This window comes from Schistocerca piceifrons, chromosome 9 (assembly GCF_021461385.2).
Source record: "Schistocerca piceifrons isolate TAMUIC-IGC-003096 chromosome 9, iqSchPice1.1, whole genome shotgun sequence".
NCBI lineage: Eukaryota > Metazoa > Arthropoda > Insecta > Orthoptera > Acrididae > Schistocerca > Schistocerca piceifrons.
This window is the reverse complement of record NC_060146.1, coordinates 48,313,297-48,329,352: the sequence shown is the minus strand read 5'-3', so window position 1 is coordinate 48,329,352 and position 16,056 is coordinate 48,313,297. Positions and strand designations below refer to the sequence as shown.

At 37.6% G+C, this 16,056-nt stretch overlaps 1 protein-coding gene across 1 annotated transcript in view; it reads left to right on the top strand.

Moving 5' to 3' along the window:
• LOC124716692 (cilia- and flagella-associated protein 58-like) overlaps window positions 1-16,056 on the top strand; it is a 145,668-nt gene that overhangs the window by 121,995 nt on the left and 7,617 nt on the right. Inside the window, exon 14 of the mRNA XM_047243232.1 lies at window positions 7,173-7,397. Within this exon, the coding sequence (XP_047099188.1) occupies window positions 7,173-7,397 (225 nt within the window). The remainder of the gene's footprint in view (window positions 1-7,172; window positions 7,398-16,056) is intronic.

Below are 16,056 nucleotides of genomic sequence, written 5' to 3'. Positions count from 1 at the left end.
TTTGGCTCCCTTGGACTACTATTTGTTCCCCAATTTGAAGAAATGACTGGTGGGACAAAGATTTTACTCAAACAAGGATGTGATTGCAGCAACTAATACCTATTTTGCAGACTTGAACAGTTCCTATTATTCGGAAGGGATCAACAAATTAGATCAGTGTCGGACGAAGTGTATATGTCTAAAAGGAGACTATGTCGAAAAATAAAAAAGGTTTACCCCAAACATGTAAGTTGTTTTTAGTTTTGCACATACTTTTCAAATGCCTCTTGTACAAGACTGGTGGGTTTAAAACTATGCACTGTGATTCTGTTCATCCCTTGTGTACACTACTACACTGGTGTGCAAAATTTTAGGACGAAAGTAACTTTTACATGATGTGGCACTGTCAAACAACAAAGATCAAAAATCTTGGAAAATACTTAGAAAGAAATGCTGAAGTATAGTGCAGAAGGTAACTGAAAGAAATGCACACCTAGAAGAAAAGAAATGACACTTTCATTCGAAGACAGTAATTATACTGAAGACTCCGCAATTTATGATAGTACAAGTACAAGAGGTGGGATTTGGCTCCTAATATAGTGTATGATGCCTGTGGATGGCAATACATGCTCTTACATGCTCCCATGTTGACCACAAGGCTGGTAACGAGTTCTTGTGTTAGGTCATTCCATTCCTCTATCAGCAAGGTTAACAACTGCTGGATGATCATTAGAGCATGTGGACGTCCTGCTATGTATCTCTCTAATGCATCCCACACATGCCTGATGGGATTTGAGTTGGAGAAACAGGCAGGCTAGTCTATTCACTGAATAGTCTTTCATTCCAAGAACTCAGCCACCTTTACAGTTGGATGTGGTCATTCACTGTCATCCATAAAAATGAAGTAAAGGGCTGAATGCACCCCCGAAAAGAAGAACCTGGGGGAGGAATACAATGTCACAATAACATTGACTGGTGAGTGTACCATGTTCAAAGATCTAGAGGTCAGGAAGAAACATAAGGAATTTATATCAACAAAGACTCACATATGAAATGCAAACAGTTTATACTAAAGACAATATTGAAATAAAAAAAAAAGAGGGAAAATTAAAATCGGCAATCTTGAAGATAGCTGATGAAATATTCGGCAAAAGTGAAGTATCAAACTGGAAAGGGGCTTTGAAAATATGGAATATGTAAATAGCCAACAGTATTATAGGCAAAAAATTTTTAGAATGTTTCTTTACAAACGCAGATGTAGGAATCCTGGGAAACACAGAAAGAGAAAAGAAATACCACAAGAAAATTAATAAAAGGGTACCATAGAGAATCCTTGGAAACATTATTCCTAATGTTGAACATGACATTCATGGAAGACAGAATATAGTGTTTAAACACATGAAACATTTGAACAAAATTGAAATAGACACTGCAAAGCATTAATATAATAACAGAAAACAAATTTATGCAATGTTACATAGATTTATGGTATGATGAATATAGTGAAGAAAGTTATCCTGTAAAAACTGATAAGAACTCTGCAGCTCAAATAGACATGAAAATGTAATAAAAAATAGAAAAGATACTGACTTAGATTAAATTAATGCTGAATTAATCAAATATGGAGGAATCATTGTTTACAGTTCTGCTTTCTCAAATTTTTAAATGTGTTTTGGAAGAATTGTGCCACACCCGAAGAATCGAACACAGCTAAACTCATTTTTGTATTTAAGTAAGGCATTAGAAAAGATGCACGAAGTTATAGAGGAATAAGTTTACTAACTGTGGGATATAAAATTTAAGGGAAAATTACTAATCAAAGACTGGAAACTATATATATATATATATATATATATATATATATAGGTTTCTACGGCTGCCGCCGCCTCTCGCATCCCAATCTCCATTGTTCACGGTCATTCCAGTCTCCTCTCGCCACCATTGCTTTGTTGACATTGTCTTTCCACCATCTCGCAGGTCTACCGTGCTTTCTTCTTTGATGTGGAGTCCATTGCCATACCCATTTTGGGCATCTTGTGTATGGCATATGCTGTAAGTGACCATACCAGAGCAGGCGCTTGCTTTCGATGTAGTCTAGGATTGTGCTTTTGACATTCATAACCTCTATGATCCTATCATTTATAAAATGATCAAGTCTGAAGTATCCACAACTCCATCTCCAGCAATCCATCTTGATAGGCACCAGGTGATCTTTCTGCCTCTGTGTTAGTTCTCACAACTCTGCACCATATGTTGTGATATTTTCAATAATTGTGTGGTAGATGGTATGTTTTGTTCTGTGCATTATGTTTTTGTTCCAGAGAATACCATTTAGTTGTTTTATGGCTCACTTGCCCTGGCCTATTTTATTGTTTACATCATCCATACTTCTACCATTGGACGACAGTGTCACTCCCAAGTACTTAAAATTATGACACCCTCTAACAGTATCAGAACCAAGCAGTAAGTCGTTAACAGTATTTTCTCCCACTTTTAGATTTTCTGTTTTAGATACGTTTATGACAAGACCCCATTTTTCATATTCTTCTTTTAATTTGCGGAGCATGTAATTTGCATCTTCCTCATCTCCAGCTACTAACACTTGGTCATCAGCAAAAAATAGAGTGAACAAGATCTTGTCATCTATAGGGACACCCATTCCTCCACATTTCCTTTTCCATCATTTAGAGCTTAAAGAGTGTAGGGGCAAGTGTGCACCCCTGGCATAGCCCCTTTGTCACCTCAAACTCTTGAGATAGTTGATTTCTCACTTTAACCATTGCCGTACAACCTTGGTAGAGAAGTCTGACAGCTTTCACATAGCTCAGTGACACACCATTATCAATTGGACTTGTCCTTAGCTTGTTCTGCGGAACTGTGTCTAAGCTTTCTGGAGGTCTACAAAGACAAGGTGGGTTGCAAGGCCCCTTGGTGTCCTTTTATCCACTAGGTTTTTGAGGGTAAATGCTCTATCAGTACAGGAGTGACCAGATCTGAATCCATTTTGTTCTTCAGATTCAGTTATTTCTTCTTCTATCCTCTTTTGTATAATAAGGCCATAGACTCTCGCCATGGATGGCATCACACTAATACCACGATAGTTTGCACAATTCCTCCTCTTGCCCTTCTTAAATATTGATGTAACTGTTGCCTTTTTCCACTCCTTTGGGGCTTCGTCACCTCTAAGGCATTGGTCAAAAATCACTGCCAATGTCTCAAAGAGTTTTGACGGTGCTGCTTTAACCATTCCTATATAAATTAATCCTGGACCTGGCGACTTTCTGTTTTTCATGGCATTAATTGCATTTTGGACTTCCTTTGGGGTTATTGGTGGTATATTATCATTACTGATTTCAATGCCTGGTGGGTTCTCAGTGGATGCAGCTCTGTTCTCAGTTAGTAGTCCTTGGTAGTGTTGTACCCATTCCTGCATTCTAAAGAGGTTTATATTTGCTTTATCTTTATTCTGTGTTCTCATTGTTTTTAATACCTTCAAGGCTTTATTTGCTTGTGTATTCCCCATGCTTTTTTCTATCTCTTCACTGGTTTTCTGCCAGACTTCATTTTTTGACTTAATTATTGTTTCCTGTGCATCTTTTCTCCACTCTCTGTATTCCAGCCAATCATTGTCTGATCTCGAGTTGAACCATTTATTACAAGCTTTCTTCTTACTTTCTACCTTCTCTTGTACCGAGTGGTTCCACCACTCATCACATATTCTATTACTCTTTTGGATTTCTTTTTTTTCCCAGTGCTTCATAAGCTGCATTATCGATGGCTTCTTTAACCATGTCATACATCTTATCTGCAGAGGTTTCTTCAATGGCAGCAAGTTTTTCTGCTAGCCCTTGCTAGTACAAGAAGTGGGTAGAACTATGGTAGAGGCTTTGTAAATTATATTGAATATTATTGGCTTTCTCTGGTTCGGCTTCCACTTGAATTTCTGTGTCTTTGGTAATCTTCAATAATATCTTAGACATTAGCACGAAATTGTCTGATCCGCACTCTGCGCCTCTCATAGCCCTCACGTCTTGTACTATTAGCTTTGTTGTTTGCTTTATTATGACATAGTCTATAATGGACTTGAAGTTAATGCTTGGTTTCAACCATGTGTATTTGTAGATGTCCTTATGCTTGAACCATCCATTCATAATTCTTAAGTTATTTTGCATGCAGAATTCTATCAATCTTTCACCATTGTCATTTATGGTATCTTCACCGTACTGTCCCACTATTTTGTCTTTAGCTTTCCATCCTGTTCTGGCATTTAGGTCTCCTAGTAAAATGACTTCTTTCTGATTCCCTATATTTTCAAGAGATCTTGTCAGTTGAGTGTAGAATAAGTCTTTCTTCGCTACATCATTGTTGTTGTTTGGTGAATAGACCACAATAATCACCACAGGATGGCCCTTTATTTTCATCTGTACTTGCAGAATTCTATCTCTGACATATTCCCAGGTGGTTAGGTTTTTCTTGAGTTGTTTCTTTATGGCAATGGCAACTCCACTTTGGGCTTGTTGTTCCTTTGGTGCGCCTCTATAAATGTATATGTAATTATTGTCTCTTCTGTACCATGCCCTTTCACTTCGGTTTCTGTTAGGCCCACTATGTCGACATCGAGGTGCTTTATTTCTTTAAAGACTTCACGTTTCGTTGTAGAAACTCCCTGTATATTCCATATTGAAATTCTCATTGTCCTTCTTTGTGCCTGTTGTCGTCTTTGTTTTGATCCATTCCGTTCCGAGGCTAAATTGGGAGGTTTTGCATTTGATTTCTTTTGCTAGGGTGGAGTCCAGGTCCAATGCCTAAACCCCCAACTTGGAGGACCAGGTGATATATTTATAATAAGACAAATTATTTAAAACATCAGGAATTTGGCTTATAAATGCATTCAACACATTTATTGATAATAAAGACAAGATAAAAAAAGTTTTGTGGAAAACATTTTCCTAAACACGTTATTAATACCATAGTCTATTTATAAATATGAAAATAAGTTACCAGTTCAAGTTTAAAAATGTCCAAAATGTTTGACAAGGGTGATGTTTATCACCCATTTATTTTAGTTATTTATTGATAACCTAATTACAAAGAGCAAAGGTGAAATAAATTTAGAAATTAAAACAGGATATAGCTTACCATTAAATATTCTATTACATGCTGCTGACTAGATAATTATACTGGAAACAGAACATAATTTACAAATAGCAGATAAAGATTAAGACAAAAAATACTACAATTTAACTATATCTTCAAATAAAACAGAGATAGTGGCATTCAAAGGGAAGAATCCAATCAGATTGAAAATGATAATAGGCCTAAATGAGAAAATTTTAGAACAAGCATCCTACTTCAGATATGTAGGATATGGTATTAGTTTTGACTATTGTGAAGACGTAGAGAAGAAGATTAATGAAGTTGAAGCTATTCGCAGAACAACTGGAAGAACTTTGGAGAGAAAAACAAGAAAGCAAAAACAAATGAAATTTTGTAAAGTTTTGGCTGCACCTACTCTTGTATATGGTTGAAAATCATGGGAAAAAAGGAAAAAATCATGTATACAGGCAGCAGAGATTGAGTTCATGACATATGTAGGGGGCTGTAATCAAATGGATAAAATAAGGAATGAAACAATAAGACCAGATTTAAAAATATTTCCACTTAATGACAAGTTAGGAATCGATAGAATGAAATGGAAAGATCATGTTGGTAGAATAATAGAAAATAGATTGTAAAAATATACCAAATTACCATCTGACTGAAAAGCGAGAACTGGGTAGTCTTTGTAAGAGATTAATGGACAATAAAGGCTGGAACAAATGACTATAACACCTAACTTTCAGGAGATAATGATGATAATCATGATGATTAGGTATTCTGTTTCAAAGTTAGTATACATTATTTTGAGACACTGTGTACTAACATGAACAATCACATTCACAGTCACTGCCCAATATATTTGAGTTATCCTGTAAACTGCTATGTTTAATAATTGGTTTCTTGTACTTTATTGTATACTGGCTGCCACCTGTAGCTACACTTGCAATTCAGCAGTTTTGTTGTGATGAGTGATTGTAAGGAAGTAAGCTGTTGTATATGCAACAATGTCAGTGGCTCTCACATGCCTGCCTGTTTGGGCAAATGCAGCACGATGCAGATGCACAGATGTGACGCCCCCCCACCCCCTGGAACACACACCACTACCCCTACACACAATGCTGTGGCACACTTACATCATTGCCACTGAGTGATGCATGTGGATGGGTGTGGGCAGATGCCTGCAGCTATGCATCATGTTACTGAAGTAGCTATACATTATACAATGGTTACATCATAAAATAATTTCAATAATTTTTTATCATGATTTGTGTTCACTAATGTAAAAAATATCTGTTCCACCCCATACTTTACACTTTCAAGTATCATTTTTTTCCTACAGTAGTCTATGTTCTTACTCAACTTTGAAGCTATCTCCACACAAGACTTCATTGAAATTGGTTCAGCAGTTTAGTCATGAAAACATAACAGAATTACTTTAGCATGTATTATGTTGTGGAAGCATGGATTAAACACATTGAGGATTGTATCAATCAATAAAAGCATTTTCATAAATATAATGAAGTTCAAAAGTCAGAGTATAAAAAGCTTTTTCAAAGAGTAAATATATGTCCCTAATTCACTAAGATCCTACAAATCAATAAACATCTTGTACTACACACTTTCTAAAGTAGCCTGTGTTTTTCCTTAGTGTTCAAACTGTCTACACACAAAAATTCATCACAATCAGTTCTGTGGTTTGGTCATCAAAAGATAACAGGCAAGCCCACTTTTGAATTTATAGAAATTAAAATTACAATCTCTCTTTCTTTTGTAATCCAACTTCGATAAAATAAAGCCCATACATTGCCACAAGCTATGCTCATGTTACCTGTCAAAATTCGTCAAGTGTTTTGGAGATCATAACAGTTTTAGTTTTGTTATTAGTATATATATTTCAATGCTCTCTGACACAATAAGTAAATGAAGATGCAAATCACTTCCTTTATTGGGACATAACATTCAGTTTGGTATGAGAGTGCTTTATACTTATATGACACAAGACTATTAAAAATTGGCAAAAAAGACCAATTCATATTATCAATGCAGTCTCAGTCACTTCTGTCACTGTATTGAAACAGAGTTGATCATAACAGGGAACAGATCCAGAGAAGTTTGAGCTCATCCTGAAAGTGCGACACCTACAGAGGAGAGTGCTGAAGATGTCCAGGTCTGCCACATACCACGAGATGCAGATGAAGGAGACAGAGCGGCGTTACACGGAACTTGTCCAGAAGACTGAGAAGCAGCCAGTGCAAGAGATGTCTGACAAACTGGCTGAGATGAAGCATACTCTCCAGAAGAGAACCCAGTCTGTCAAGGTAAGAACAGACTAAATCTAACAAAAGTTAGTTACATGTTCCATAGGTCACTTGAATGACTTTTTTTTTATGATGTGGAACAAGTCAACTTATGGGATGTGTATTTACGATTAATTTCAGTGAATCGCTATATGTTGACCATTTATAAGTTCCTAAATGGGACATCAGCCTAAATTTAACATTAATGAATTTAAAAAAAAATGAGCGTATGGCATTGGTGGCCGGGAGACCCCCGCGGGCAGTTCGGCCGCTGCTCCACAAGTTCTTTAATGCCACTACGGCAACTTGTGAGTGAATGAGGATGAAATGATGATGAAAGACACACAAGACCCAGTCATCTCGAGGCAGAGAAAATCCCTGACCCCACCGGGAATCGAACCCAGGACCCCGAGCGCGGGAAGTGAGAACATTACCGCAAGACCACGAGCCACAGACACTAATGAATATATTACTTTTCTGTTCTACTCATGCCACTAAACTTACAAGGAGACAATCTTTCTTTTTCAGGCTGCCCATTTTTAAACGCAAATTTGTCCTACAAGGAGTTTTCCAGAAAAAAAATGTTTTCTTCTTAGATTTAAAAATTACTTTACTGCCTGTCAGATATTTTACATTATTGGGTAAATAACCAAAAACTTTTGTTGATGCATAATGAACTCCTTTCCAAGATTCTCACAGTTTTAATGAGTAATAAAGTCAGTTTTTTGCTAGTGTTGTGGATATGGACATGAATATTCTTTTCAAATGGTGAGGGATTATTTATGATGAATTTCATAGAAAGGCCTTACTCCTTGAAGAGAGGACTGTAGATGACCCCCACATATAAATTAATCTTATTGTTTGCTTTTGTGGAATTAATAATTTCTTTGTAAGTGGTGAGAAGCCTAGAGAATTATTCTAAAAGCCATTACTGAGTGGAAAAAATATGCTAAATATATTAGGAGACTGACCCTTTTCTGTCCAAGGCTAGCAACTGTATTAAGAGCAAAAGTAATTTCATCAGTATATCAGACAAAAAACAAGAATATCATATCCTACTTAGTGACTCCTATTCATGTGAATTATCAGTTACCAACAACTCACTGAGTTTGAACAAGGTTATGTAATAGGGCTACGAGAAGCTGGATTTACTCTGTGTGGTACTGCAGAAACAGGTGGCAGGTATGCAGATACTGTACATGAATGATGGCTGCTGTGGTCACAAGAATGTACAGTTGCAAGAATACTGGGCTCTGGATGGCCATGTGGCACTACCAAGAGGGAAGACCATGATGCTCTGGTGCATTGTACTGCAGCTACAACAACAATTGCAGCAGCAGTTGGCATCACAATGACACAATGAACAGTTAGAGATTGGTTACTTCAAGAACAGCTCCAAGCCAGATGCCCCGTAATGTGCATTCCACTGAACCCAAACAACAGCCTTTTGCGACTTCATTGGTGTCATATGGGACATCATCAGACGAGAACTTTGGTGTCATCCACAAATATTATTAAATGTCACTGAACTGACTGACCAGGTGCAACAGGCATGGAACTCTATTCCACAAACTGACATCCAGCAGCTGTACAACACACTACATGCACATTTACATGCTTGCTTTCAACGTGGTGATGGTTACACTGGTTATTAATGCACCAGAATATTTCACATTTGCAATGGTGTGCAATGTTAATCACTTAAATATGTTACCTAGACATTTCATTAATCCAAGTTAATAATTTTTTGGTATTGCGATTTTTTTCCATCAGTGTATCTGAGAATTTTTCTAATTTCTTCTCTGTCTCTCTGTCATATTCATACAAACTACCATATCTATAGTAGAGTTTGCACAAGAACGTCCATGATGGCTGCTGGTGAAAACAAGTAATCTATAGAGCTGCAACAACACTGAGTAATTGCCATAAAGATATACAGGGTGAGTCATTAACGTTACCAGTGGTAACACCTCCCAAACTACAACAAACACTGAATAACCAATTCTGCAGACCTAAAGGAAGGAGAGGGGCTTGTGTATTTAGTTAATGCACAGAAGTTTGGTTTTCAACACACACACACACACACACACACACACACACAGATATATATATATATACACACACACACACACAAAATTCAAGCTTTCGCAACAAACTGTTGCCTCATCAGGAAAGAGGGAAGGAGAGGGAAAGACGAAAGGATGTGGGCTTTAAGGGAGAGGGTAAGGAGTCATTCCAATCCCGGGAGCAGAAAGACTTACCTTAGGGGGAAAAAAGGACGGGTATACACTCGCACACACACACATATCCATCCACACATATACAGACACAAGCAGACATATGTAAAGGCAAAGAGTTTGGGCAGAGATGTCAGTCAAGGCAGAAATACAGAGGCAAATATGTCCAAAAAATAAATTCTCCTCCAGTTAAAAGTGTGACATCATCTGCATGCAAAAACAGGATAAAACAGTGTTTCAGTCTATTGCACACACACACACACACAAAGATGATGTAACTTACCAAACGAAAGCGTTGGTATGTTGATAGAGACACAGAGGCACTAACAAACACAAACACACACACAAAATTCAGACTTTTGCAACCCACCGTTGCTTCATCAGGAAAGAGGGAAGGAGAGGGAAAGACGAAAGGATGTGGGTTTTAAGGGAGAGGGTAAGGAGTCATTCCGATCCTGGGAGCGGAAAGACTTACCTTAGGGGGGAAAAAGGACAGGTATACACTCGCACACACTCACATATCCCTCCGCATATACACAGACACAAGCAGACATTTGTAAAGGCAAAGAGTTTGGGCAGAGATGTCAGTCAAGGCGGAAGTACAGAGGCAAAGATGTTGTTGAAAGACAGGTGAGGTATGAGCGGCGGCAAATTGAAATTAGAAATTTACTAGGTATGGTGCTAGTGGAGCCTTCTTGGTTTCTTCTGGTTTGGAATTTACATAACCAGTCAGTTATGAATGGACTTACAGTTTAATGTGAATTGTGAAAGACTGTGCAACTTGGTATTTTTTGGATACATTGCCGAAAAACCAATAAGTGAAGGAAAAAAATCCTAAGACTGAAAGATTTAAACTTTAAGCTTTGGATTTGTATTTCTACTGCTATCCACTTAACCAATGAGCCACATACTTACCTGCATGTAATGTCACAAAGCTCTTTTATTTATCTCTTACTAGGGGAAAGTGCCCTAAAATGACACATCATAAGAGAAAAATTGTACTGTGGTTACAATTATAAGCCTTATTTTTTGTATGTTAACATTAACAACTCTCATCTACACAGTGATTCATGAAAGAAAACAACATTATGCCTTATATGACTATTACTTTGTATTATTAGAAAGCTTACACAATGCCATGTCATGAGCGTCTTTGGGCAAAACGACGTACTCTTATATCTTCTATAGAGATTCACTTTTATTTACAAATATCACATGAAAACATCACCAAAATGTGGTTTATCAAATTACATGTAGGCTGTTAAATGCTTATTGTTTGTTTGGTTAAATTAAATAGATATTTACGTGCCATCAATGTCTGCTTGCTGAATCGATTGCCTATTTCATTCCCCTGGCTAATTCAAATGCCAGTTTCCATACATCATTCAGTGTCAGTCCAAATAGCCGAGATTCAAAGTCTTTAATACTGTAATATGTCAGTTTTTGGACATGCTGGAAGTGTTTGCTGGAGCTGGAGCTTGAGAAACACTGAATATTTTTGAGGCATGCTACCAGCCCATTCGCTTGGTATTAAATGCGCCAATAGCATTCTCCATGCTCTCTGAACAATATGAGTGGCGAATATTGTTTCTCTTATAATATCCAACCATTATTACTGAAACAATAATAATAATTATTATTTTTCTGGAAATGGGCCTGGACCAGAAAACCCACACCCTTATCAAAAAGGCCCTGAGTAATACAAGATCATGAGTAAAGTTCAGGGGAACACTTTCAGAAAGCTTTGAGATAAAGACAGGAGTTAGACAGGGAGATGGACTTTCACCTCTTCTCTTCAACTGTGCACTGGACAAGGTGATCAGAGAATGGCAAAAACAAATGGAAGTACAAAACGGAAGGGACTGGTAGTAGACGGTTTAGCTTTCACAGATGATCTGGCACTTATAGCAAGCTCAGTGGAAGTAGCAGTAAAGCAGCTCAATATGCTGAAACTCCAGGCAGCCAAAGGAGGACTTCAATTGTCACTAGAAAGAAGAAATACCTCACCAACATCAGTAATACTCCCAGTGAACTACAGTTGGAACAAGGTCAAATTGAGAAAGTTGACAGATTAAAGTATCTAGGAGAATGTTTGGAGCCTAATCTATCAGAAGGAACAGCACTAACAACTCGGATTAATAAGTTACATTTAGCATATCGATTAACCAAGAACATCTATAGTGAGAAATGCCTATCTCGCAATTCCAAACTAAACCACTACCAAACAGTTATCCACCCTGATGCCCTATATGCCTCAGAATGATTGAATCTGAACAGGAAAGTCTTGACAGATAAACTAGAGTTTCAGGAGAGGAAGATCCTGAGAAAAATTCTGGGACCAGTCAAAACAGATGGTGAGTACAGAAGACAATCAAACCAGGAACTATACAATCATACCGAGAAAGTCACAGATATAGGCAGGAAGAGATGTCTACTTTCTATGGACATATCACAAGGATGGACCAAACAAGACTGACCCATCGACTTCTCAACTACCGGAAGAGCAGGAAGACCATGACACCGTGGCTGATAGAAATCAAGAAAGACATCCAGGAACTGAACATAACTGAAAGTGACATTAGAAACTGAGCATTTCTCAGAAGGATACTAAAAGAAAAGAGGTTTCAGGACAGACCACCCCATAAAAAGACTGGTGCCCTTTGGACAAAGGAGAGAAGGGAGAAACATTACCAGAGAATTGGGCAAGTCCCTCTCCAGGCTGAAAAGTTGAATACTGTGGTCCTTAGCTGGCCCATTCAAAAGAATAATAATAATAATGACCTACCTGTTATATTACTATAAAGAAAAACGAGTGTAAAGGTAGAAAGCATAAACTAAAATGACATACCTATATTATGACTTACCTCCGCCATTTTACCCACGGTTACAGCATTCTGTGTAGGAGTACAAGGACTGTACTCATAAACATGTGGACCCACATACCCAGAGATGTGGATAACATGTTTGCAAAGGAAACGGTTACTCATGTTGTGTGTGAAAAAAAATATTGTAAATCAAAACATTCAGGTGCAGTAAGCCACAGAAGAACAATTATCTCAACTTCTAAAACCCAATTTGCATGGATTCTTCAGATAACATGTAATCATCTAAGCAAGTGGACTTGCTTTTCTTCGTGTAACAGTGTCGCTGACACAAGAACATAACCTTGGTCCATAAAGTGCTACCCCATGTGGTAGTAACAAGAAACAATGTAGAAACTAGGGCTTTAAAAATAATGATTAAATTTTGTGCTGTATGTGTTTGATATAGTGGCCCTGGTGGTCTAGTGGGTAGAGCAATAGATAATGTCCATGCAGTTCCTCGGTTCAGTCCCAGATGGTGGCAGGGGTTTTTCTTGATTGCAGCCCCTTGAAGATGGCCCCCAGGTCCACTCAGCCTGCTATCAAATGACTGCCAGGGTACTTTCCTGGGGGTAAGAAGAGGCTGGCCCACTGGATTCGCCACCTCCTACTGCTGCAGTGAAGACCGGCTGTATTCTACCTACAGTCAGACCAATAGCATAGTCACGGGCTTGTACCACAGACTTTATCTTTACCTCAAGTACTAGATACAGCCAAGACACATTTGTATCAAAAAGTATTCATTACAGGATGTCATTATGTATAAATGTTTGCTCAAATTTGTTGTGTAGATTCCTCTGACTGAATACGATTCTCAATACAAATCACAATTTGCTTTGCTTCTTCACTCCTCTTTGAATAAAATCATATCATTTGATTCTTTTTCACTAAATGGTGATTCCACTACTTTCTCAATTCAATTCAGTTCCCACCAAAGTCACTCATGCCATCTATTATTAGCACACATGCAATGTAACTTCAACAAAATGTATTTTATTTCTTGGCAATGAAAATGATGTAAGATGTTGCAAATTAGACTCGATGAAATATAAACAGATCAGACATGTGGTGTAAATCATGGTGTAAATCAGCTACTTAACTTCTTTTTATTCGATATCCTGGAATTCTTTACACAAACAGGATTTGGTTGGCACATTGTGAATATCTGATCAACTTGCACTCTTATATACTTTCAAACAATTACTTCATTGTTAACATTACAATGTTTATTACAATTAAACAATATCTCACCAACTTAATTAGTTGTTGTTATTGTGGTCTTCAGTCCTGAGACTGGTTTGATGCAGCTCTCCATGCTACTCTATCCTATGCAAGCTTTTTCATCTCCCAGCACCTACTGCAACCTACATCCTCCTGTATCTGTTTAGTGTATTCATCTCTTGGTCTCCATCTATGATTTTTACCCTCCACGCTGCCCTCCAATACCAAATTGGTGATCCCTTGATGCCTCAGAATATGTCTTACCAACCGATCCCTTCTTCTAGTCACGTTGTGCCACAAACTCATCTCCTCCCCAATCCTATTCAATACCTCCTCATTAGTTATATGATCTACCCATCTAATCTTCAGCATTCTTCTGTAGCACCACATTTCGAAAGCTTCTATTCTCTTCTTGTCCAAACTATTTATCGTCCATGTTTCACTTCCGTACATGGCTACACTCCATACAAATACATTCAGAAATGACTTCCTGACACATAAATCTATACTCGATGTTAACAAATTTCTGTTCTTCAGAAACACTTTCCTTGCCATTGCCAGTCTACATTTTATATCCTCTCTACTTCGACCATCATCAGTTATTTTTCTCCCCAAATAACAAAACTCCTTTACTACTTTAAGTGTCTATTTTCCTAATCCAATACCCTCAGCATCACACGACTTCATTCGACTACATTCCATTATCCTCGTTTTGCTTTTGTTGATGTTCATCATATATCCTCCTTTCAAGACACTGTCCATTCCGTTCAACTGCTCTTCCAAGTCCTTTGCTGTCTCTGACAGAATTACAATGTCATCGGCGAACCTCAAAGTTTTTATTTCTTCTCCATGGATTTTAATACCTACTCCAAATTTTTTTTTGGTTTCCTTCACTGCTTGCTCAATATACGGATTGAATAACACCGTGGAGAGGTTACAACCCTGTCTCACTCCCTTCCCAACCACTGCTTCCCTTTCATGTCCCTCGACTCTTGTAACTGCCATCTGGTTTCTGTACAAATTGTAAATAGCCTTTTGCTCCCTGTATTTTACCCCTGCCACCTCCAGAGTTTGAAAGCGAGTATTCCAGTCAACATTGTCAAAAGTTTTCTCTAAGTCTACAAATGCTAGAAACGTAGGTTTGCCTTTCCATAATCTAGCTTCTAAGATAAGTCGTAGGGTCAGTATTGCCTCACATGTTCCAATATTTCTACGGAATCCAAACCAATCTTCTCCGAGGTTGGCTTCTAAAAGTTTTTCCATTCGTCTGTTAGCATTAGTATTTTACATCCATGACTTATCAAACTGATTGTTCAGTAATTTTCACATCTGTCAGCACCTGCTTTCTTTGGGATTGGAATTATTATATTCTTCTTGAAGTCTGAGGGTATTTTGCCTATCTCATACATCTTGCTCAACAGATGGTACAGTTTTGTCAGACTGGCTCTCCCAAGGCTGTCAGTAGTTCTGATGGAATTGTCTACTCCCGGGGCCTTGTTTCAACTCAGGTCTTTCAGTGCTCTGTCAAACTCCTCACGCAGTATTGTATCTCCCATTTCATCTTTATCTACATCCTCTTCCATTTCCATAATATTGTCCTCAAATCCTCTTCCATTTCCATAATATTGTCCTCAAGTACATCGCCCTTGTATAGACCCTCTATATACTCCTTCCACCTTTCTGCTTTCCCTTCTTTGCTTAGAACTGGGTTTCCATCTGAGCTCTTGATATTCATACAAGTGGTTGTCTTTTCTCCACGTTTCCTTCTCTCCCTTTTCCTACTACCGAATTCCAGTCACCCATGACTATTAAATTTTCGTCTCCCTTCACTATCTGAATAATTTCTTTCATTTCATCATACGTTTCTTCAATTTCTTCGTCATCTGCAGAGCTAATTGGCATATAAACTTGTACTACTGTAGTAGGCGTGGGCTTTGTGTCTATCTTGGCCACAATAAGGTGTTCACTATGCTGTTTGTAGAAGTTTACCTGCACTTCTATATAATAGCAGTTAATTAGTATATGTGCAGAAATGTTAACAATCACAAACATTAATTTCAGACAAACAAATCATCCAGAAAACAATGTCATCACTTGAATTTACATCAGAGATGAAGGCCAAACAATGATCTTAACAATTTCATTAGTTACACAATAACAAAATTAAGCACAGTACTCCTACCATGTTTTCAATATACATTTGATTAGTGCTTTTGCAAGATATTAACGGTAACTCTGTCTTTAACACAGAAAATTTCTTTTGGTGATTTGTTTACATGTATTGCATTTCATTATTACAGAGAGTTTCATTATTATTTTGAAATTAGCATTTTTTTTACATACCAGTACATTATTTATGAA